At 49.6% G+C, this 25917-nt stretch overlaps 1 protein-coding gene across 2 annotated transcripts in view; it reads right to left on the reverse strand.

The window, feature by feature from the left end:
* G2E3 (G2/M-phase specific E3 ubiquitin protein ligase) overlaps positions 1 to 25917 on the reverse strand; it is a 950771-nt gene that overhangs the window by 709115 nt on the left and 215739 nt on the right. For both annotated transcript variants that reach the window (XM_069638501.1, XM_069638502.1), the window contains exon 4: positions 16270 to 16367. In XM_069638501.1, the coding sequence (XP_069494602.1) occupies positions 16270 to 16367 (98 nt within the window). The remainder of the gene's footprint in view (positions 1 to 16269; positions 16368 to 25917) is intronic.

Here is a 25917-nt window from a genome sequence, read left to right on the forward strand (position 1 = left end):
TCGTCGCCTCAGTCGTCATCTGTACCCGTCGTAGCCGTGTCCGTGCCTGTATCATCCCCGTGGGTAGTAGACCGGGGGGTAGGCAGAGCAGGCCGCAGAGGTGGCGTAGGATGCATCCTCTTATGCGGTGGACTTTCCGAAGGTCCTGGCTCCGGTTCCCCAGTCGGGTCTGGTTCAGGTACCTCCGTCGGGGGGAGGGGCAACCTTGTACTTATCTCCGAACATAAGGACTGAATCACTGACAAAATGACCGCCGAAGTGTCCTGCGGAGCCAGAAATGACAGGCGCGAGGGCTCTTGAGGAGCCTCGTCGGCGACACCGTCGCTCTCGTCGGGATCCCTCCCAATGGGCTGGGCCTCTTCCACGACTTCGATGAGCTCTTCTTCAGAGGTCGTGTCTGTATCCACGATGGCCACCAGCCCCTCCCCCACCTTTACCAACGAGGGGGTCTTCTCAATGGGCCTGAAAGACGACTCCCTCTGCAGTGGCAGGGAGAGACTGGGTCCTGAGGTCGCCTCCACTGGTGTAGCCTCCACAGGCTGAGCCAGGGCTGCGGCAACATCCTCAATCGAGGTCTTAGCAGGGTGAATTAAGGCCATAGTCACCTTCTGTACGCCTGGGGCCTTCACCTTGGTGGGGAGGGTCCGAGCCTCGCTCCCCCTCTGCCGGAATCTTCGAGATGGACCGGGGCCTCTCCAGAAGCTTCGCCGGGTTCTCAGACTACTTCTTACCGGAGCCAGAGCGTTGGCTCGTGGTTGATGGCGCCGGGGAGGATGCACCATGCCCGGCAGCCAAGGAGCCCGACCGTTCGGCGCTCCCGGTGCCTTCGGACTCACAGTGCTTAGCCTTTTGTTGGGCCCCTGTCGCCGGGGCGCCCTCACAGGACTTAGAAGACCGCTTGGCCTTCTTTTTCTTCTTCTCGCCTGATGGGCTCTTCCCTTCCAGCCAGTTGGCGAGACGGAGGTGGCGATCATTCATGGTCCGCGCCGACATGTTCCCACAAAACGCACAGTCCTTCTCCGTGTGCGTCTTGTCCTCATGGAGACAGAGGCATAACGAATGCTTGTCCTCCTTGAAAACATTCTGAAGCTGGCATCCAGGGCAGGTCCTGAACAGCTTCCCGGGCGTCGCGCTTGCTTTCTCCTGGGCCATGTCCGGGGTAGGTCTCGGAACTTCTGTAATCCTCCAAAAGCGTAACTCGACAAAATCTTCACCCTTGAGGGGCGTAGAAAACTCCAAAACGGATCCCCGTTGATCGGATGTAGAAACGGTGGAGCTTGAGGCTCTATTTAACCGAAAAATGAGAAAAATCTCCTGAAAAAGTGCAAAAATGCAGCAAAAGCTCGAGAGCTACAGCACGAGGACTCCCAACTCTTGAACGTGCGGTAAAAATCTGAGGATGGCTGCTAGAGGCGGGCCTTAGGCAGAGGGCAGTCATTGGTTGGGGGCAGTATGACCCAGAGACCAGTGATTGGTTACTACTAAGAAAGACAGATCAGAAACAAAACCAATACTGATTTTTTTCTATACCGAGGATTCCCGGCCTGACTGGGAATATTCATGAGCATGTGAATCCATGCCAGAACCCATGCTGGAGAAAAAAAGGTTCTGAAAATATTTTACAGTGGTCCCAGTCTTTCAGCAACCATCTTTGGTGGAGCTCAAAAACTTGTGATGGTCTGTGGAAGTTCTATTAGAAAAATGGCGGTCACTAATGCACCACTGTTCCAAGGTTCACTCTTGGACAGAAAACCAATATTTCCACCAACGTGCACATGGCCCTTTGTAGCCGGAGCAGGAACAGAAGTGGTTGATTCCATCTTCACCTCCACACAAAGCCCTTGAGAAGATTGTGTTTGATACAACTATCAAGAAATCAATCTGAAGGGACTCACAGAATTCTGTCACACGGGAGATTTGGAGGTGTTCCACAATATGTGCCTAAAGTACAGGCCAAAGATTGCATTTCGGCATAGACGGGATGCAATATAGGACATTACTAGCGGTTTAAGCGCATAATGTAGGGAGTGAACAATCGACGACTGTGGGAAACTTTGGGATGCTTCGCTACACAATGGCCTTTACGAAAAGAAGCAAAAAATGGGTGGTCAAGCCAATATATGAGGAAATGGAATTCGATTTTGTGAAAGATCTTATGACCGTCTTGGAGATACATCCTCACGGAATCGCACGCGATTTTGTTCCAAGGACACATTGTCACAAAACATTGCCACCGTGCCCTGTCCACCTAAAGCAGAGCTCGTGGAACAATTCACTTCCAGGTTCAAATTATTACTGTTTTTTGGATCAACAATGTTTTTACGAAGTGTCCAAATAAAGCATCCAATTTGTCTTTTGAAATCTATCCTCTGTCAATTTTTTTAATTTTTTTTTACGAATGCCATACAATGAAACGCTGTGCTTTCACAATTCCCAGTATCGTCGAGCTACTGTGGGACCTTCACTGATCGTGGGGGGGCCAGATGTATAACAGCATGAAAGCAACTTTGGGGTTCTGCAGTTGCCTTACCAAACAGTTCCCCAAATAGCTAAATAACTACTCGTCCCACAAAAGGGATGAGACCTAGGCTAGATAAAATACTCGGCACGCAAGAACTACTGACTGTGCAAAACAGCACATCAAAGTGGGTTGTTGGTAAGAAATAGCTGCACTCTGACCAATATATTCATGGTGCATATGTTGGGGGTCGTTGCTAATGTAAGGAAGGAGTGGGTCGGTTGAGCCCCCCAGCCCCCATACATTATACATGAAAGTAACACCCTGCTATTGCACTCGTGGGGGCGCCTCCTTTGCCCTTCTGCTGCCATGGGAAAGAAGGCCCTGACATAAGCAGAGGTGGGACTATTGCTAGACACACTTGGACTCCATGTTGTGTACCCTCGACTCCAACTTTGGACTAGGCCGCATTCTGTGATTGCAAAGTTTCCCCTACCCCTCAGCAGCGCCACGAACAGCGAGCACCGACAGCCCCCACATTGTTCCTCCTGTGCCTCACAAGTCCCTTTCTCATGGATGCGCCGAGACAAGATCTTGCAAACTAAGAATGTATCTTCATTCTGAGTGAAGGTCACCAGCTTTGAATTTTTGCTTGCGAGCTGAGGAAGCCCATGCATCGCACACTGTATAAGGTTCAGTTCTTTTTCGACCTTGAGAGAAAGGGACCATTCCAAAAGGAATTGAATTAAGGGAGGGCTGTAGTAACGTCAACTATGATAAGGTTCACCATTCCAAAACTGGACAAAGGAACATGTAATTTCAGTTTATGAAAAATCATTGATCTGAGTCTCTGCGTTACGCCAAGAGAATGGAAATGCTGAATATAATGAAAGTTTGACTTTTGATGATTTTATAGACCAACGAGTCAACTTATTAGCCGACCGTTATTGCTGGGTTACATTGTACTGGGTTGTTCTTTGTGGCATATTGCAATGAAAAGCAAGTACAACCTGTATGTGTACTTTTCTTTCTCCCGGGCAGAGGGGCAGTCCAGCATCGAGATGCATGTAGACCACCACTCAGTCCCCCCCCTCCCCCAAGTTCAAGGCTAATATTTAATTAAAATGCCGTCTGTGTTCCTCGAATTATAGCGTCAGCTACCGCTGTCAAGACCCTTGCTCCTGGCCCTCACTGGCAAGTCTGCCTTCTAGTTAGGGCCAGGTCAAAGGCCTTAAAACCTCATCCAAGAAACTCTTGGAGTCAGTCCTGGCGCCTTTGGCGCCAGGGTCATAACCATCATGAAGACCAACATTAGAATGGGACTATTTACTTAGGACTATTTCACTTGGGGGGGTAGGGGTTCAGCCAACATGGAGACACATAGCTCAGTAACAAGGAACTGAACTATGCGGTCTAGTCTTTTGGGTGTGGCAGGCCTGGGACTATTTTACCTGGACTGGTTTACCCGAGACTATTTAAACCGCACCCAAACAGCAGAACATGCTTTGCGTTATTCTGCTGTGGGCAGCGTAACGCTCAATGTTTCCAGTTCTTTGATGCCAGCTTACCTGAAACCAAGGACCTGCAGAGAGAAAGAACACTACGAAACTTACCTGGAACAGTATCCCCGTCTTCAATCCATCGCCGACTTCAATTCCACTCACCTGAAGGTACGAACTCCATCATCTGGCACAGCATGCATCCTGGAATACCATAACCTGGAAAGAAGACAGCATTAGTAAGCGTTTACTCACGTTTTCTCCTGAATGAAGAAAGCCACACAATTCTTACTTGGGTAGTCCTCCCCTGGTCAGCATCATTGCTGGAACATTACGGCGCTCTGAGGAACATCACAGCCTGCAAAGAGAGAAAAGACACAGGTTAGCAATATAAAAGGCGAAACAGCGCTGCTCATTACTCACCGGACAGCATCGCACGCGCTTTCGCCTACCGGCCCATGCTCATCTTCAAACTGCATGACAACACCAAAATACCTTTCCATGCCTAAAAGGAAAGAAACAAGACATTATTGGAAATAAGAGGAACATAAGAACTGCATATAAAGACTATAAAGCAGCAGGCCTGGATTCCCACAGGGGGGCTTGCATCAGTGAAGTAACTTGGTTGCTGCTCGCCCCCCCACATCTACGCGTCCCTGCCACGAGGAACAGGACAGAGAATCCACCTTTTACAATATTAAGGTGAGGAGAAGGCCCAAGGGGGAGGAAGGAGTGGAGGACAAAGGAGGTGGGAAAACAAAGACAATCTGGTATTGAATCCGGCTCTCCTATATTGCAGACCCATCTTTAACCAGAGGCCTTACCAAGGGACCGGGAGAGGGTTCGAGAGTACAAATCATCCAACCAGGGCTGGGTGGCGTCCCCATGGATACCAGGTGAGCTTAACATCCGCATCCCATTTCGAGCTGAACATACTCCATAGCACTAACCTCTGAAGCAAATTGTAGACTACTTTCCACGTTGTTTTCTCGGGGTTCATTAGTTTTAACACAGGGCCGAATTGATGGGTAAAATGATAAATTGTAATAAAGATCGGCTACTGAAACACATCTCTGTTATGTTTTCCAAACAGCTACATCTTGCCTTTCTGCGATTGTCATCGATAAAGATACTAACTGATGGGTTTTTCAACCGGCAGCTACAGATACACGTGAATAGCTGGATAACAAGGACTCTATTTCGGAATATCACCACGGGCAGATATGCCCTTATGTGGTACCAGCGATAAGGAGCAACCCAACAGTTTACGGTGGCCTAGCTCCAAGCTGATGCACAAGCCTTGCGATTCATGGTGCTTCCAAAGCGCTTCTTTTACCCAAAAGGAACACTGCGTGACGCACGATAAATAGAAAAAAATTACCCATTTGATTGAATATGGCAATCACTGGATGTTCTTGGAGCGTTTATTGTGAAATAAAAGTACTTTACAAATTGTACAGTTTTGCTATTTCCTTTTAAAGTATAGTTTTATATTCCGAATTGTGACACGCTGTGTTGCGAGATGTGTGTTGATTTCTGGGTTCTGCATCACGTCACGTAGCTGATGACTGGGCGCGTTTGGCTACGCTGCTCAGTAACATCATGGAGATAGGCGGAGAATATCACCATGTTTGGTGATGTCAGCCTCAGGAAGGATATGATTTAGTGCCGCCAGGGCAGTATACCTTGGGCGATGCGGCAACGGATAAGATTATCACAAGATGGCCACGCCCTGCTGCCCGATTTCACATGTGTACAAAAGAGGAAAACTATGGTAAGGTGCATAGGAAATGGTTGTACGATCGATCAACGTATGCCTAAAAACACCTGCCCGAAACCCTCGGGAAAATAATATTTTTGAGCTCACTATACCTTTAAATACAGGGTAATTACAAATTAAGCATAACCATACAGTAAAAACCAGGATAACCATGCAGGGATAAGAGGACACTGGCCTTTGCATTCGGTATATTACACCATGTGTACATGGTCTTTTATAAAAACATCAGCTGCTTTTCTGTAACAACGGAAGACTTGGGTTGGATATTCTCCCACCAGCTGAAAGGCAGCATGTAGCAGGTTAAACCTTTGTACTTTGGAATTTTCCTCTTACAAGTTTCCTCTGGCCCACCACTGCCTTACTAACATCACTAAAGATTATTATCTTCCGATCGTCACACACTGTTCACATTTTTTCAAGGACCATTTCCTTCAATGGAAATCGCAGAAATGTATTGAAAAGGCAGGGTTTCTGTCTCTATCACTCAGCAGTATCAAGGAACGTCTTCAGAAGTGGTTTAGCAGCTTGCTTGCAGTTGGCCACAATCAAACGTTAATCAACAACTCTGGGAACAAGTGGATAACCTCTTACTGAAGTCGCAACATAGTTTGACCGATCAGGGGAGAGCTTAAAATTACTCTTGTTGATCTGGAAGAAAAAAAAAAAAAAACATTGCTTATGCAAACATGCCCAGTGCATGAGTGGTCGTGCTGCAATGTTTGAGACCGCCTAGACCTGCGCAGTGCACTTTGCCATCAGGATCTTTTTGCAGCATTCCACATCAGCCAAACAATTCTGCAACAGTTTTAGGGACCTCGTATTAAAAAGGAACCATACTATGCTGGGTTACACCATTCCTCAGACATGACTGAGACCACACACCTTAATGGCTACAACCCTTTATACTCACCAGCGTAAGTCCGAGATCCAGTCATTCACCACTTTATCTACATGTCCTCCCTCAATTAAAAAAAAAACCTCCAGCCTCACATGCTTCACTACAGACTAACAAAATCAACTTAACGTCTCCATATTAAAAACACCCCGATTTCTGCACATGCCTTGCAAAAAATGATTACAAATCTACACCAACAAAAAAAAAAAAAGAAATGTTCTGCAGTACCACTACATGCATCTTCACACCAAACTGCTGGTCCGACTCAATGGGAAACTTCCAACAAATAAAACGATTGCCTCATGCTTCATCACATCACCTTCCCACTCTAATGCCAGGTAAAAGCTGTAGAGTCTGCTTTTCCCGCCAGTTCTGAATTACAAAGAGCATCATGCCATACCAGACCTCCCCAACAGAACCATAGCAGCCATTATCCCGATTAGCGCTACTCTGACTTGGCTGCATCAATACACTTTACTTGTGCCTGCTGGCAGGTCTACTGAACAGACAACCAAGGGCCTAAAATGCTGCAGCTAGACTTCTTCCAAGACCCTGAAAGGAGACCGCAACACCCTGGACCTCCGAATTGTTAAATTTGCTTCTGGTCAAAAATAGCAAATTATTCAAAATTCTGTATGGCCCACTGTACCTTCCACAGTAGGGACCCACAATCCACCATAGTAAATTCCTACACTAAAAGCCAGCTAGAATGCTTCAATTCATTAGCAGCCTCAGTAGCAGTGAGGAGTATAAACAGGAACCACCACAAAGGCACTTCAGTTTCCTACTATACACCAGGTCTCTAGAACAAGTTACCAATGCACACAAGAAGCCTACACTCAAGGGACTACCTAAAAACTTCCCCAAATAGGTTCTTGCCCAATAGCCGCACTGCCACGACACACAACCTTACTTTTCTATCCCCCATAGAAACATGGCAACTTTCCATCAGAGCAGCTTCAGCTACCCCAAAGCCCCATCTGTAACTCCTTGGGTTCATACACTTCCTTTGCTTCCCCTCTAGGGTCATATGTTGTGTGGCGAACCAGAAGGAGTCGGATTAAGTTGCGACATTAAGGGCGTTCATTTAAAGAAAAATACCCATTTAGCCCTGCTGCTATTTCGGAAGTTCCCTGCCTAACAAAACTAAAAGTAAGGGTGCTAGTCAAAGTCCAAAAGAAGTGGTCCAAATCCTATTAGCTAATTGGCTCTACCGCTTAAGAAAATAGTACAAAAAGGAGCCCAAAGCAATAGCCGCTTGTCCTTGGGTTTTGCAATGCCCAATTACTTTGATTCCAAGAAGGCTTGTTTTTAAATGTTCACCAATATCTCACAATACAGTCCTCTGTTCCTTTATAGGCTCTGTATACCAATTTTAGTCTTTACATATATTCCATAAACTTCACTTTTCCCCAGGAAGACTAGGTTTTCTTAATTCCACAGTTTTACTTTGTGTCCTTGTTTTGTTTGTAAGCATTGAATCCTGCAGGGTCACTACTGCCAGTTTCCAGGACCCCCCCAAAGTCCTCCGGCCCTCTGACAGGCTTACATTAGCAGGGCCTTGGTGGTGGGAGGATTCGAGGAGGGGTATCTGCCTGTTTGGGTTTTCCAGGCTCCCGTAACCCTTGTGGCTGCCCCAGCCTCGAATATGAAGGACAGTTTTTCATGGCTCTCAAAAGCCCTCTAATAGACTTTTTATTGCAGCTTCGGTAGGGCTTCTGCCCCGTTCGGGTTTTGTCAGCTTTCCCTAACCCATGTACCTTTCCGGCCTCTAATATCACTATCTCCTCTCAACAGCGATCTCTTCGGGAGCGTTCGCTTTCCTTCCAGCTACTCGGCAGCCAATGCACTTTTCATGCAGAGATCGCGGATCTGATCGCTCCACTGCAGTCTGCTTTCAACATGAGTTAGCGGGCCCCACCACGGCTTCAGTGTGGCCATGCCACCAGACGAAATGGCAACTTTGCTGTCTCAGTCGCTCTCTCGACCTTGTAATATTTACCAGTCAGAAAGCCAGCCTTCTGGCGTCTTGTTAGCGGTATCTGGCTATCCACACTGCCGCCGGCTCTGCGGTCTAGCGTGGCCCCAAACCTCGTGGACATCCTCCTGTCAGGCTCACCTCTGCTCAGAATTCTTTCCAAGTTCCTCATGGTTTTACGTACGTCATCACAAACAAAAGGAATTTTCTCAGACTATAGTTCAGGCGAGAACCAGCATTACCGGAAGACAAAACTTGAAGAAATGTCACTACAAGCAGAATCCAAAAATAGAAAAGTATTTCTGATTCTCATGTAGGCAAACTAGGTGTTCTGGATAGAGTTCCTTGGAGGTTACTACTAGTAACCTACAAGGAACTAGAATAGTTCCTTGTAGAAGGGGCAACACAGTGCCCTCACAAGCAGTTCCAAGTTGGGCAGAGTTGATACAGCCAGGAAAAAACAGCTTCAGTAGAATATGTTGGAGGGGATATTCGAACAAAGTTCCAGCAGCAACAAGATAACAGAACACAGGCTAGGCAGGTCAGGGACAGACAGGAATTAGCAACAGTGGGGCGATCAGAGTACAAGAGGATAAATGTAGGCAGGTCAGGGAGATCTTTGCCAACAGCCGGGCAAAACATGAACAAGGGCAAACCAATGGCGAAGTCAAGAAAACAAGTTTGAAGGCCCAGCAATGGAGATAATCCAAAATACTGTTCAATCTTTTGTTTCTCTGCTTCTATCTTGGAGATCACAGGCTTGCAAATTCGGCGTACCAAGTGTGGCCAGGTCACTGCATGTCTCGACGACATGGCATGTTGGGATATGTAGTTTTCTTGCCTTGTTGTTGACCAAGCGCCACTGCAGAAGCCCAGCGAAGGAATGTAAGGTGTATTATGCGACACGGTTGCTGAAAATGCACTAGGACACCGATTGTTCACTTAATTTTCCATCTCTTTCCTAGCTAAAGGCACAGCTGTAGGACTAGCTGAACCTCTGCTGCTTCATCTCTGCCCACTGTTAAAACTCTCCTTGCAGTGCCAAAAGGCAACAATAGAGCAAGATTGACTCCGAAGGTAGACCAAAATCTAAAGTTTCATCAGTGTGCAGTGAAGAGGGAAGTCCGAGCTAGCTGCATACAATTTGCAGACTGGGCATCTTACTTGCACATTTCATCAGTCAAAACCTTATACAGCTAATTCTTGTCAAGGAGGAAGTCAGCGAAGTAGACATGCATGTGTTCACGACAGGTTCATGCCTCTTGTCCCAATACCCACATTGAAATCCAAGTGGAACATGTAAAGCAAACTTGCTTGTCCTCTTGCAGTCCCATCAAAACCTGGCAACCCTGGCAGATGCGACATACTAAGAGTATTAGTGATTCCTTTAGCAAACTATTGTTGCCAGCACAGCTTGCAAATCAGCCTGACAAGGGTGGAGCGAAGTACTGGAATAATTCTTGCTCAGTCAAGAGCTTTAGATTCCTGGTCTAGAGAAAAGAGTCTCACACTCACCTTGCAACACCCTCAAAATGCTCTCCATGTAATTGCTTACCACAATTGTGACGAAAGGCTTTTTCCAGAGATCCTCCCCCACCTGGCCAGAGGGATGCAGAACCCTCTTGTCTCACAGGAAAGAGTGGGGCAAACGCCCACACTCAAACTTAAACTGCATCAAAACGTTCAACCTACCTACTACAGATTATGTAAGGCCTTCGCCCTGCAGAACACATCCTCATATAGGGCCTGGTCTCAAAAAGCAGAACAAAGTCCACCAACCAGGGAAGTAATGGAGTTGCGCTGCCAGAGTGTGATAAACGGGTCAACAGGGAGAACCTAACTCTGCACTGGTAGGGCCAGGAGAAGCACCCGAACCACCAGAATCAGACTAACTTAGGGCAGAGCTGGGGCCACAGGAATCCATGAGTCCATGTCTTAACATGCACTGAAAGAAACTTGTTAGGATCCAAGGTAAACATTTGTTGGAAGCACCAAAGAGTCTCCTGAACTACCAGATGGGGCCCTAGCATGGTTCCCTTTGCATTATGTCCCGGGCTCCCCATGAAATCATGAAAGGCGTACTGAGAAGAGGTGGTGAACAAAGCACCAGGAATAGGAGAACAATCCTCCCACTGAGAATATGCCAACTGTGGCAGTACTTTCAATGGCCTCACATGCTCGAAACGGAGAGCTGGAACATGTGCTCTGGGGGTGGAGCGGGAGGGAGCCTTCATAGCACCTCTTCCGGAATCCCTTGCACTTCAACCATGGCTATTGTGGGTTCTGGGTAGTACTAGTAAGATGCATTTTTTAAATGTGATTTGCTCTTCAGATCAAGCAGTAGTCCCAGCAGATATTCCTGTGGCACTGCCCTGAATACATGCAAGGAACTGGGAGAGTGGAAGCAGGGTGCAGGCTCCCATTTGCGTTTCCTAATTTTTGTATCGAGAATTTGTTAGCTTTGAATTGGTATTTACATGTTTAAAGGAATAATGCTGTCCAGCCACAGCTTATCTGTATAGCCAATTAAAAGATTGTTAGGATCATGCAAAATGGTACTCATTTGAGGGAGTTGCCAATACAAAATTATGAAGTTATCAAACACACCTTAGCTGAAAATAGTGAAAAATCCTTACAATTTAGGGGGAAACCTGAAGTCTGCGTATAGACTAGCCATATACTACTGCTGATTCTTACTACTTGGCCTTCCCCTCTGCAGTCAACCTTTGCTATCTGCACTCTGAAACCTACCCAGAACTTCTCCCACTTCCTCCAACTGACATGCTGGTTGGCTCTCCTGGCATGTATGCTCCCTTTTCAAGTTCAATATCCTAGACAAAGCCTTCCGTGGCCGTGCTCAGTACACCGAGCGGACCACCTCATTCCCTCTGCTGATTTTCTGATTCAACCTCGGTCCGATGCCACCGACCCCAGTGCGCTCCTCCCTCTACTCATCCCTATCCATTGAAAACCACTTGCCATCACAACCAAAGACAGCACAGTTGTGGATCCCTGCAAGGTCAAGCTGATCCTTTACCTACTCACCACATGGAGCAGCCCACCCTTTCTCCTTAGCCAGCCCTAACATTGTCACCAGAGCTTCGCAATAATTTATTTTTGCATCATAGTTTGAAGCACTTGTCCCCTAGGTTAAATATTACCTGTGTACATCGCTTGTTTTGTATCTGTTAACACCTTCATAAATTGACTCACCACTTGTTCTCATCGTTGTGCTATTGTACAGGCCCCCTTTCGGTGATTGGCTCAGCCATTTACAAATGTATTCTAATCATTTGTGATCATAATTGACATCCCTATTCTTCAAATACAATAAAGTGTTAATTGACATTTGTGCAATGAGGTCTTGACATCCGTTAAGCATGTTTTATGGACATTGCCAATGCTATTTTTTTTAATTTTTTCATGGATTAAAAAAAATAATTGCATCAATTTAAAAGAGAATGAGCAATTCTGCATTATGCACATAGTCAACCAAGTTATTTCACTTATTCAAAATTCTAAAAACGCACACAACCAGGGAGTTAGGGGTCCATGCCAAATCAAACTCAGGACATCCCGTCCTCTCTACTCCCCACCTCTGTACCGGCCTCCTTGGACCCCCCTCTCGCCCTCCCCCATACGCTCGTCCAACGGATGAGGTCTTTAGAGTACTAGAGGTACTTAGAGTACTAAAGACCCTCTGCAACTTATCCAGAACAGAACTGCGAGACTTGTCCTTGGCCTCAAGCCCAGGGACCGTATCTCTCCAGGACTGAAATCTCTTCACTGGCTCCCAGTGGCTGCGAGGATTAAGTTCAAAACCCTCTGCATTGTCCACAAGGCCTTCTGGGGCCTGGAGCCTAAATACCTTCAACTCTCTCTTCCTAAATATCTTCCTTCACGAGCCCTTCGCTCATCCGTCTCCAACTCCCTCATGGTCAGCCGCTTCTCGAAGCAACGAGCTGGGGGTAGATCTCTCTCCGCAGCAGGGGCCTCCCTCTGGAACAGCCTTCCTGCCTCCCTGAAACTTGAGGAGAACCATCTCCGGAAGCAGCTCAAAACCTTCCTCTTCGCTTCTGCCTTCTCTCTCCCTCTCCCCTGCTAAACCTGCTTAACTCCCCACTGAAATTCTGCACTAAACCTGCATCTTGGCCACTCTCAGCGACCTCGGTCCAGGGCCCAGCCACTCTCCACTTGCACTGCCTCCCTGGCTCCCCCTGCACTGTGGGATTGTCACTGTATCCCTACAGCCCCCTTCCTAGCACTTGCTCTGCACTTACCTCGCACTTGCCACCAGCTGGCCCTTTTATTTATTATTTATTATTTTATTACGCTACTTACCGTGTACTGCACTTTCCCCCCCACCTCCCCCCCTGCACTTTCTCCTTTTCCCCTTACCTCTGCACTTGCCCGATCTGAATGACACCTGGCCTAGTAGGATCGTTTGACTTCCCCTTGTTTCCCTCCCTCCCTGCCTCGTCGCGCCTTGAAACACTTGTGTATAGGCGCGTTACAAATACCATATCATATCACTATATGACTGTCTCCTCCAAACAGGAGCTTCCCTGCTCCTGCAGAATTATCAAGGACAACATCTCTCTCGGCCCTGCCTTGGCTGACTTCTGTAACCATTCAGTTGCCACTGGCTCTTTCCCACAACCCCTCAAGCACTCCCTTGTGCACCCTCTTCTTAAAGAAGCTGTCTGCTGATCCTTCCTGCCCGGCTAACTATCACCCCATTCTTGGGCAAACTCCCGGAGAAGGTTATCACCAAACCGACCCACCACATCGAATCTGCTGGCTGTCTCCACGACCATCAGTCTGGCTTCAGAGCATCCAGAAGCACGAAAACTGCTCTCCTGGACACCCGTGAAGACCTGCTTGCAAATCTTTATTCTAACTCTACCTCTGTTCTCATCCTTCCCGATCTTTACTCTGCAACGGTCAATCATTCCATAGTCAAATTGCCTCTGATACCCTAGGTATCACGGACCGGGCACTGGCCTGGCTTACCTTCCTTTCTAACCAAATTTTCCAAGTGCAACTGGGTCCTCTCCTCCACCTAACTCTACCTGCAGTGTTCCTCAGTGCTCTATCCTATCGCTGTGGCTTTTCAAAATTTACCTGGCACCTCTGTCCCACTTGATCTCCACCTTCTCGCCTCACTTCGTGTTATTCTGATGACAGCTCTCCTCTAACTCCTCCTCTTCCTCTCATAACAGACTGCTATTCAGGCATGGTGCTCTGCTAATGATCTCTGCCTTAATTCCAGTAAGACTGAGGTCCTTCTCATTGGGACGCCTGCTCCCGGTTAGCCTCCCACTCTCTGGCCACCCTCCTTGGACACCCCTCACGCTCTTGAGGCAAAAACATTGGGGGTCATCTTTGACACCTTCCATCCTCCCCTCACATCACAGACCTTGCCAATAAAGTCCAACTTTCTGCTCCACCGCCTCTGAGGCATTCTACTCTTCCTCACCTTTTTCCAGAAGCTCAATGTCACCAGAGCTCTGGCTCCCTCTAGGCTGGGCCACTGCAACCGCCTCTTCCTCAATCTGCCTCTATCCTCTATTGCCCCTGTTTAACTAATCCAAAATATGGTGCAAGACCGGTCCTTTACCTCAAACCCAGGGACTCCATCTCACCAGCCCTAAAATCTCTCCACTGGCTACCCTTGGCTGCAAGGATCAAATTCAAGACCCACTATTATCCACAAGGCTGTGTGGGGGCCTGGGATCTCGCTATATCCAACTTTTTCTCCCTAAATACCTCCCTGCTAGAGTCCTTCGGTACTCTAGCTCCAACTCTCTGCAGATCAGACATTTCTCCAAGCAGTGTAGGAGGTAGATCCCCTTCGGCAGGAGCTTCTCTCTGGAACTGGCGTCATGCCCCCCTCAGACTTGAGCCAGATCTTGTTAGGGTCCGGAAACTTCAAGACTTACTTTTCTCCTTCTCTCTTCCCCTCCCATGTCAATGTCCCCAGCCGCTGCGGCTGGTGCCTGGTCCCTTATGTGCCTTACTGGTGCCTGGTCCCTTATGTGCCTTACTGGGGCCAGGCCCTTCTCGTCCAGCCCACTCCAAAACCCCTTAACCAGCACCTGCCCTCAGGCAGCCTTCCAGGACTAGCCCGAATCTGGTCCAACCCTTCCTCGCACTAGCTGACCCTTACGCATGGTTTCCCCCCCACCTGGCACTGGCCCGCCTGAGCTCTGTCCTTTGCTGGCACCTGGGGCCCTGCCTTCCTGCACTTCTCCCTCCCCTGTTCCCAGCCATTCTGCCCTGGCGCCCCCCCCTGCACTTATTGTTCACTGCACAGTCCAAATGTCACAAGGCCTAGTAGGACCGTTTACGGTTATTGTTTTTCACCTCTGTCCCTCCTACCTTCTCCCCCCCATTGTCTTGTGCCGCCTGGAAATACTTGTGTATAGGGGCCATAAGGAGTCACTTTCCAAAGTAAACATTAATGGGGAGTGAAGCAGCTGGGGGGAAAACAAAAAAAAAAAAAAAAAAAAAAAAAAAGGGTCCAGGTGTCTAGAAACGTCAATTGCAATGGAGGGGGTTCCTTAGCACAGGGTGAACATGTTAACATGTTCCCCATCATGAGGATGAATAAAAGAAAAAGAATGGAAAGGGACAAATGCAATCCAAGTGAAAAGAGACCAGAAAAGGTGCATGCAGATTAGAGTACCTCACTGCAACACTAACATGTGGAAGGCTGACAAAACTAGACTGAAAATGCAGAGGTACTTTTAATCTACAATTAACAAATAAAAAGCATGTTCTTAAGGTCTGCACAGCACTTCGATTTTTTTTTCAATGTTTGTATTTATTACAGTGTACATTACCCATAGGTATCTAGGCGCTAGTTTCATTGTGAAAGGGTAGGTAATTTATAACGCGCTTTTTTTCCTCCCAAACGCGGGTCTGGAATTTGAACCTGTGTTTGCTCAGCATGGTCTTGCTTCCAAGGCCCGCGCGTTGACAGAGCTATCCTTCCGTCCCAGATTAGTGCAGTGTCTAATACACATCTACAGGCAATGAAGTAACGCAGGGGGAAATTTGTCACATTTTGACAAGGGAGAAGTAGATGGTTCGCTGTGTGGAGGTTTGGAATTATTAGAAACTTAACAGTCCGGGTGATTGAATATTAGGGGTACGCAAGTGAAGCTTCGGAATCAGAGCACAAATGGGACCTTGACATGGCAGGCAACAGAACTGTGGATCAATTGACTAACTAGAGAGGGAAGCAGACTGTCGGACAATTGACTAATGAGGGGACACAGAAAAGAGCTAAGAGCTGCAGCTTCAAGGCGAGGTAGTAGAAGGATGTGGCGATGAGCGGGATGGGAAACCGCTTCATCTTTGCTCATGATAATTATGCTTTACTACTCAGACAACCATTTTTATATTTTTCAGCAGCCTTGCTTGGCTTTTAACCATCCGTAGAATGCATAATGGGTTAGACAACCAAGCGAGGAATAGAAACATGTTCCCAAATACAGGCAGAGCGTGCAAACAACTCAAAACAAAAATGTTAGTGATTGTAAGAGCTCTGCATAGGAGCAACGCACAGAGAAGTCTTACAGATTTTATAATTAATACAGAAAGTATGTACAGGGATAAGCAGGAGCAGCCTGTGCAAGAATACTTCATTCTTACCAAGCAGTAATAATGCAGAGTGAGCTTGTCCTCATGATAGGTTTTCTTTTCTCCATACTTCTCAGGGCAGTCATCTCTCCGGCCACAGAAATCACATGCTGAAACAAACAGCAGATTAAGTTTCATCCATGGAAGACTGCTAACATGGTTAGAAAAGCAATGGGTCCCTATTACAGGAAGGCCACCAGTTCTCTACAGAGTCCCTCCGTAGCTGATTTAGTGCCATGGCTTCATGCATATACTGAGAATGGTAAACTATGGCCATGAATGAAACAGGAGCTGAGAATAACAAAGTTACTCACCGTAGTGACCAACGTACTCCTAGTCCAAAGTCCCCGCTCGTCTATACTTGGGGGACATTGCGTCCTTCGAACAGGACTGGAGCACTTTTTGAACCATCAATAAATGTCTTGTCCTTTTATTTTTATGGTCGGCCATCGTGTGTGGCTGTAGCCCTTGCTTCCTTGTCCCAGCACATCGCCATTCAGTCATTTTTGATCGTCAAGGTTGGAAGACATTAGCAATAAGAGGGAACTTTTAGAAGGCGAAGGCAGACGTATGGAGAAAAGGGGATTATGGAATAGGAGTATGTCAGTCACCACAGTAACTTAGTTTTACTCATACATCCTGTCCCTCTTTCCCCCATGCTTGTGGAAGATGCAAACACACTGATGCTAACAAGGGTGGAAACACTTTCTTTATATAGGTTTTCAGCACATATGGAGGAAAGGGGACTATGGACTAGGAGTACATTAGTCACTATGGTAACTTATAATTAGTCCAACGTCCCGTCCCCTTTCCTCCATACTGTATGGGCGATTACAACCGAATGTAGCCCCAGGGTGGAGAGGTGAACCTCCATAAGAAAATCGGTTCCTTAGTACCGCCTGTCCAAAACCTGCGTCTGATCTGCAGCCGGCATCCAAACAGTAGTCCTTGCAGAAGGACTAAGGGGTGGCCCAGGTGGCTGCCCTGCTGATGACCCGCCATGGGACGCGTCTCTGGAATGCGACCGCTGTGGCCTTGGCTCCGACAGCGTGGGCATGCATGTTCGCTGGAAGTAGTTTGTGCTGCCCCTCATAGGCCTCTTTGATGGCCTAAACCATCCACCTTGCTATAGAGGCCTTGAGGCACGTTAACCCGGCTGTGACTCCCAGAAGGTGACAGAGCACCCAACTTGCAGAGGCTCTTGGTCCTGTCCTGAAAGAATTTCAGAGTGGGCCTGATTTCCAGACAGTGCAAGACCCTTTGAGCATCGTCCTTAGGATCTGCAAAGAAAGTAGCTAACACCATCTCCTCATTTGGATGGAAAGAAGAGACTACTTTAGGTAAGAACGCAGGGTGCATTCTCAGGACCACCTTATCTCTGAAAACGTAGTGTATGGTTCCGCATCCACCAGTGCCTGGATTTCGCTAAACCCTACAGGCAGACAAGACCACCAAGAGAACGGTTTCAATGGTGACCAGCCTGATGTCAGCAGACGCCATTGGTTCGTAAGGTTTGTGCACCAGGGCGCCAAACACTACATTGAGGTCCCATACCGGGTGTGGTTTCTTGATAGGCAGGTAAAGCCTGGTGAGGCCCGCCAGATGTTGCTTAACCACCGGGTTGGTGGAAGAGAAAACGTCCTCAGAGTTCCGGTAGGCTCCTATGGCAGACAGGTCGGTATGGCGTGTGTATTTGCACTCCTGAGTGTGCGAGGTTTGCAGAGAAGGCTGGCACATCGTCCAACGTGCACGTAAGCGGGTCAATCTCCTTAGAATCCACCCAGTGGCAAACCCTAGTCCATTTGCTTTTGTACTTGCTCCTAGTGGCATTGCTTCTAGCGCCCAGATGTCTAGGTTAGCCGGTGACAGCCGCAGATGCTTTAGTGTGACCTGCGCAGGAACCACACTTGTTTGTTCATTTATGATGCGCACCAGACCCGGAAGTATCAGGGTGCAGGAAGATCAGCAAGAATACTTTCAACTTAGTTACATAGGTTACATACATACGTTATATGAGTAATGCAAAACAGTTTACATCGCAGAATACAATATGGCATATGAACATAAACGTGGTTATATAGGTCATATATAACAGTTTAGGTTACATAGGTAATATACAACAGTTTACCACAGGTAATACAATAAGGCATATGTGCAAAATGTGGAGAGGGCGAAATCAAGTGAAAGTACGCCGCGAGGGCTAACTTCTGCAGGGCGGGGTGGATGACCCTGCAGCGATAGGAGAGCTGGGACCAATGGCAAGTGAATGGGAGGCTTCTCTGAGAGGCTGAGTAGTACCGAGAACCATGGTCTCGCAGGCCACCAAGCAGCCATCAGAAAGATGCAGAAGTGATGCGTTTCTCCTATCTTGCAGATCACCCTATGGACCAGGGGAGTGGGAGGAAATGCATATGCTGTCATGCTGTTCCATCGAATCTGCAAGGCGTCGCCCGGGGAGCTGGGGCCCTGTCCCTGCCAAGAGGCGAACAGTGGGCACCTCTTGTTGTACAAGGTGGTGAAAAGATCCACCGAAGGATGGCCCATTCTGCTGAAGATCCACAGCAGGACCTGATGGTTCAAATGCCATTTGTAATTGTCTGCGCCCAGTCTGACCCTGTCCACCTCCAGGTTGGACATTCCCAGGAGGTGGATTGCGCTCAAGTAGATGTTCTCCAGGGCCCACTCACATATGCTGACCGCTAGGCTGCACAGAGGGGGAGGGGGGAGAGCAGGGAAGGGGGGGGGGGAGAGCAGGGAAGGGGGGGGAAGGAGGGGAAGAGAGACCTGGTGCCACCCTGCTGGTTGATCTAATACATGCTGGTGGAACTGTGCTGGGATGAGGATCACCTTGCCACTGATGAGCAGCAGAAAAGCTTTGACAGCGAGCCAGATCGCTTTCAGCTCTAGCCAATTGATATGGGCCTCCTGCTCCTGGAGGGACCAGACTCCATGGATGCTGTGGTTGTCCAGGATAGCGACCCATCCTTCCAGGGAGGAATCCGTGATGATGGTCGCTTGCGGAGCTGCGCACCGGAAGAGCCTGCCTATCTGCAGGTTGTTGACCACCAGACGAGGTCTTAGTGGAGAAGGAACAAGTTCCTTACCTGTAACTGTTGTTCTCCAGCATGGGTCTGGCATGGATTCACATGCTCATGAATATTCCCCGTCAGGCCGGGAATCCTCGGTAAAGAAAACATCAGTATCGGTTTCGTTTCTGATCTGTCTTTCTTAGTAGTAGCCAATCACTGGTCTCTGGGTCATACTGCCCCCAGCCAATGACTGCCCTCTCCCTAAACCCCGCCCCTGGCAGCCATCCTCAGATTTGGTGGCACGTAAAGTGGCAGTATGACCAAGTGAAGAGCCGCAGAGGGGTAGGAGGGAGGGTTCGCATGTGAATCCATGCCAGACCCATGCTGGAGAACAACAGTTACAGCTAAGTAACTTGTTCCTTCTCCAGCATGGGGTCTGATATGGATTCACATGCTCATGAATATAAGAATAGATAGCAGTACACATGCACAACCACGGGAGGTGGCAAAGGCTCAATATTAAGCATCACAAATTCAACATTAAGGAGCTCTTACCTCCTCACCAGGCCCACCTTCAGGCGAACAGGTTCGCAGCACTGCTTGGCCGACTCTGGACTCCTCCCTGGAATCCCGGTCAGCGCAGAATCTTGTGAAGGTGTGCGTCGACCTCCACGTAGCAGCCCTGCAGATGTCCAGCAGGGGCACGCCAGACAAGAACGCTGTGGTAGCAGCGATCGCTCTGGTCGAATGGGCTTTCGGATGGCCGGGCAATGGTCGGTTTGCCAACCGGTGACAGTGCATGATGCAGCCGGAGAGCCATCTGGAAATGGAAGTCTTCGAGAGAGCCTTCCCTTGGTTCACAGGTCCAAAGTTCACAAACAGCTGTGATGTCTTCCGAAAACTCTTTGCGCGGTCCACGCAGAACTTCAGCGCTCTAGCTACATCCAGTGAGTGCAAAGTCCTCTCGGCCAGCGACAAAGGGGACGGGAAGAAAACTGGTAATACCATGGGCTCGTTGAGGTGGAAGTCAGACCGCACCTTGGGCATAAAGGAGGGGTGCGTCCTCAGCACCACCCTCGTCTCGTGAAAAGTCAAGTATGGAGGCTTGCAGGATAGGGCCTGGATCCATCCCACTCGTCGTGCGGAGGTGATGGCCACAAGAAATGTTGCCTTCCAAACAGGAACTTCAACAGTGCCGAATGCAGAGGCTCGAATGGCAGCCCCATGAGCCTGGTCAGCACCACGTTGAGTTCCCACGCCAGGCCGGAGCCTTCACCGGCTGGAACGAACAGTCCTTTCATAAATTCTTTCACCAGGCGATGAGACCACAGGGATGGCTGTCCTGTAGTTCTGGTGCATCGGGAAATCGCTGCCAGGCGTATCTTGATGGAAGCATGCGCTAGTCCCACCTTGGCCAGCGACAGTAGGTACGGTAGAACCTGAGGAGCCGTAATCCGTAGAGGGTTAATCTTCTGTGCACGGCACCAGACAGAGAACCTCTTCCACTCGTGTCCGTAGCACTTGAGAGTTGAGGAAGCCCTGGCCTTTGCAAGAACCTCCTTGTAGTCCGCCGGGATATCGTACCCTGCAAACTCTAGTGCTGCAGGAGCCAGGCCTGCAAGTTCAGCGACTCCGGGTCGTGATGAAGGATGGCGCCTCCCTCTCTGGAGAGAAGATCTGCGTCTGTCGACAGTTTGACTGGTTGGGACGCTGAACAGTCCAGAAACCAGATCTGTCTCGGCCATGCCGGTGCGACGAGGATCATCCTGCACCGGGACCTCTCGAGTTGGTTGACGAGTCGGAGCAGCAACAGAGGGAAGGCATACAGGAACAGGCCGTCCCAGGGGAACGAGAAAGCATCGCCCATGCTCCTCGGCTGGGGAAACCTGCTGGCGAACCTCTGGCACTTGGGAGTTCGTCGCCGTCGCGAACAGATCGATCTGGGGTTTGCCCCCATCGCTGGAAGAGTAGATCCACTTGATCCTGGCGTAGCTCCCACTCGTGGCACGAGCGCAGCTTCCCGCTGAGTGAGTCGCCGATGGTGTTTTTTATCCCTGCTAGATGAAAGGGCACCAGAAACACCCCCTGGGCAACGGCCCCATGCCACAGATGCTGGGCTTCCTTGGACAGGGCTGGGAATCTGGTTCCTCCCTGCTTCTGGATGTAGAACATCATGGTGGTGTTGACTGAAGATCCTCACCACCTTGTCCTTGAGGGACGGGACGACCTGAGGGCCCAGAACACTGCTCGGAGCTCCAGTATGTTGATGTGGAGTGGCCTCTCCTTCGGGAGCCAAAGGCCTCTCACGTGAAGATCTCCGGTGTGCGCTCCCCACCCCTCCAGGGAGGCATCCGTCGTCACAGTCACCCGATGCCTGAAAGTCTGCACGCCACGAGATGCGCGCGGGTGCCCCACCAGCGGATTTCTTGGCGGAAAACCTTGTTGAGCGAGATCCTGTCCTCGAAGCTGCCCGCCGCTTGCATCCAACAGGCGTCGAGGAACTCCTGTAGGGGACGCATCCGAAGCCTGCACAGGCACACCAGATAGATGCACGAGAACATCATTCCGAGAAGGGACTTGATGGACCTCACCCTGGCCATGTCCGTGGCCAGCAGATGCTACATCTTGCCCAGGATGGCCTTTATCCTTTCCTCCGACGGCGAAAACAATCGCGCTACTGTGTCGAGCTTGGCTCCCAGAAACAGTGCGACCTGCGACAGGACCAGGTGGAATTTGGGGAAGTTGGAGAATCCCAGGTCCGTGAGCAGCCGGACGGTCTTCGCTGTGTGTTCGACGGCGAGTTCCCTTGTCCTTGCTCGGATGAGGCAATCGTCCAGGTAGGGGTAGACGTGGATCCTCTGCAGGCGCAGCCGCGCCGCCACCGGTGCTAGGCACTTGGTGCATACCCTGGGCACCGACTTCATTCGGAATAGGAGGGCCTTGAACTGGTAGTGCCGTCATTGGACTACGAACCCAAGAAACTTTAGGTTTCCTTTTAGAATGGGGATGTGAAAGTATACTCCAAATCCAACGACAATAGGAAGTCGCCTTCCTCCAGCTGGCCCAGCACGCCCTGAAGGGTGACCATTCGGAACTTCTGTGCCTTGATGTATTTGTTTAGTCGATGCAGGTCCAGGATGGGACGCCATCCGCCTGTCTTCTTTCTGACAAGGAAGTATCTTGAGTATACTCAAGAGCCCCGGAGCCTCCTTGGGAAGTGCTCGATGGCTCCTTTGAGCATCGCCCTTACCTCTAACAGCAGTTGAGGGATGTAGTTTTCCTTCCTGGCCACAGGAGGAATGCGGGGGCACTTCTTTAGAAATTCAAGTGTGCCCATGGGCCAGGGAATCCAGCACCCAACGGTCGGTGGAGATGGACTCCCAAGCGCTGACGAACTTAGTCAGTCGGCCTCCCACCGGGGTGCTCCGGTGGGGGCCCGACAACGGCAAAGAAAAAAGCAAAAAAGCTCTATGTCAATAACTAAGTATCTATTAATACCGTAAATTAGCAAAACAATGTTATAAAAAGCTTCCCATACCTTAAGTTTCAAATAATTCTCAATTGTTTCTCCATATGTGTGAGAAGCAACAGGTTGAAGTGCGGGCTCCTGTAAAACCCACAGGGAAACTAGTCAATAACATGAAACATTGGTTGGAGACGTAAGTGCGGGGAAAATGGAGTCAACCTTACCTGTCAGCAACGCTGTGTCAGTGACAACGGAATTCGCATGAGCGCGCGCGAATGCCCATTTCCGTATTTAAATGTTTCCATGGTGACCCAAAGGCATCGTGTAGGTGCACGTACGCCTTGGGTCCCACCTTCATGACATCACAGAAGGCAGGACAATCACCATGGAAGCGAGGAAGCTTTGTAATACGTGGAAAACTCAAAATGCGGGCGCTTTCTCAAAAGAGAAAAAGCGGCTGGCGCGCTAACACTTGAGCTTTTTTGCTTTTTACTTTGCATATTTTCTTCGTTGTGGAACACTTGGATCTGGTATGCGTTTAAATTTGTTTATCTAAAACATGATTGTTATATAATGGTTGACAATTATTGAAACATTGGTACATAATTTTCCGAATGTGCAGCCCTCTTTAGGGCCAACTGCGAGCACCAGTTTTTGATAGAGCAGACTTACTCTATCTCTTGGTTCACACTCAAAAGGATCCACATTCTTACTCTGCACCAGTCGCAGAATTTACTCCAACGGCACAGACACTTTGTTGCCGGCCATATGGCCGAGAGCAACACCTCCAACACTTCTTCAGGGAGGTCCCAATCCTTATACCTCAACCTTTCAGAAGCCAAGCGTGAAGGTTGAGGGATCTGACCTCTGGATGGAGAACCGGACCCCCCCTCCCATGAGAGCAGATCGTCTCGGTAGGGAAGACGACGTGGAGGGCAGATGGACAAGTCGAGAAGGTCCGGGTACCACGTCCTCTGGGCCCACGCCGGAGCAATGAGGATCATCCGGGAACCGAACCTCTGCAGTACTTGCGGGATGACGGGACTGGAGGAAATGCATACAGCAGTGGGAATGACCACTCCACCACAAATGCGTCTAAGGCTCCTTTTGGAGGAAATTCCCGCGAGCAGAACCTTTAGCACTTCCGGTTGACACTGGAGGTGAACAGATCCACTTGAGGGGTCCCCCAAAGGGTGAAGATCTCCAGGAGAATCTCCTGAGCCTGCTTCCACTCGTGAGAGATCGCGCTCTGCCTGCTCAGAGCGTCCGCCGTCTCGTTTTCTCCGGCCAGATGAACAGCTGTGATCGAAACTTCCTGCTGGATGGCCCAGAACTCGAGCTGCATCGCCTCCCTGCACAGAGGAAGTGACGCTGCCCCCCCCTCTTTTGTTGAGGTAGTGCATGGCCACCATTTTGTCCGTTGGAATCAGGATACTCTTTCCACGCACAGTCTGCAGAAAAGCCTTCAGGGCTAGCCTGACGGCCCTCAGCTCCAAAAGATTGATATGGAGTCTGGACTCCGACGGAGACCAACGACCGCTGACTGTCAACTCGTTTGCATGAGCTCCCCATCCCGTGAGTGATGCGCCCATGACGATAGTCACCTCCGGCCAGGGCAGCCAAAATGGGGCCCCCTTCATCAGATTGCCTTCGACGGCCCACCACAGAAGGTCCTGGGCAACCGAGGGCAGCACCTGAACAGGGTCCGACATCCTGCCGGAAGAGTGCGACCACTGCATCTTGAGTGCCCACTGCAAAGATCTCATCCGCAGACGAGCCTCTGGCACCAGAAGAATGCAGGATGCCATGAGGCCGAGCAACCTCAAGAACTCGAACGCCGGGAGCGTCTGGGCAAGTTGAAACTTATGCACCATCTGCTGAATGTGAAGAGCCCTCACCTGGGGAGGAAAACAGCCCCAGGGATGTGTCTAGCACTGCTCTGATGTACTGGAGCCGCTGTGTTGGCGTCAAATGGGACTTCTTTAAATTGAGCGAGAAGCCCAGCTTGTGAACGGAGTGGCAGGTGACGGACAGATGATCCAGGACTTGCTCGGGAGAGCTCCCCCTGATCAACCAATCGTCCAGGTAGGGGTAGACATGAATCCCCCTTTCCTGAGATGCGCTGCCACCACCACCATGAGCTTGGTGATCGGGGCGGAGGTCAATCCGAATGGCAGGACCTGAAACTGAAAGTGCAAGTCGCCAACCGCAAACCTCAGGTACTTCTTGTGCTTGGGATGGATTGGCACATGGAAGTAAGCGTCCTTGAGGTCGAGACACCAACCAGTCCTGAAGTTGAGGGGCCTGGAGGACTTGAGAGAGTTACCATCTTGAACTTGTCCTTCCTGAGGAGTATTCTCAAACCACGCAAGTCCACGATGGGTCTCAATCCCCAGTCTTTCTTTGAAATCTTAAAATAAGGGGAATACCATCCCTTATTCCTCTCCGCTACAGGCACCAGTTCTATGGCGCCTTTCTCCAGCAGGGCTTGAATTTCCTGCGCATGGAGCGGATCCGGACTCTTCAAAGAGGTTCCCAAGTGGATTGTCGTGAGGCCTCTGCCGAAAGGGAAGACGGTAGCCGTGGGTTATGATCTCCAGAACCCACACATCTGAAGTAATGGCACGCCACTCTACAAGATGCTGCGCCAGCCAACCCCCAACCGGCGAATCATGGGACCTGGCCTCATGACTGAGTGGTAGCGGCTGTGGCGTTGCTTGAGGGCAAAGAGGCAACTGCCCGAGCGACCTTGGCACCTCGAGTACCCTGTTTTCCACCTCTGGCACTCTTACGGTGGCCTCTTTGACTGACAGCTCCTCTCGCTTTACTGAAGGACGAGTAATAGCGAAAGGAACCTCCCCTCCAGTGTTGTCCCCTAGGGCGAAAAGGCGGAGGCTGTCGAACTGCAGCGCCCAACGACTTCGCTGCAGCTTTGGAGGTCTGCAACCTCTGAAGGCTCTTGTCAGCCTTGCTGCCAAAAAGATGTTCACCGTCAAAGGGCATGTTGAGGAGCCGGGACTGCACATCAGGAGCAAACCCCAACTTCCGCAACCACGCAAACCTGCATATTACGGTGCTCGCCACCATGGACCGGCTGACAATCTGCCATGTCCAAACCCGACTGAACGGCCTCACACATGGCATCCTTGCCAACCTGAACCATAG

Source organism: Ambystoma mexicanum, chromosome 14 (genome assembly GCF_040938575.1).
Source record: "Ambystoma mexicanum isolate Mex_15411 chromosome 14, UKY_AmexF1_1, whole genome shotgun sequence".
In the NCBI taxonomy this organism is placed as follows: domain Eukaryota; kingdom Metazoa; phylum Chordata; class Amphibia; order Caudata; family Ambystomatidae; genus Ambystoma; species Ambystoma mexicanum.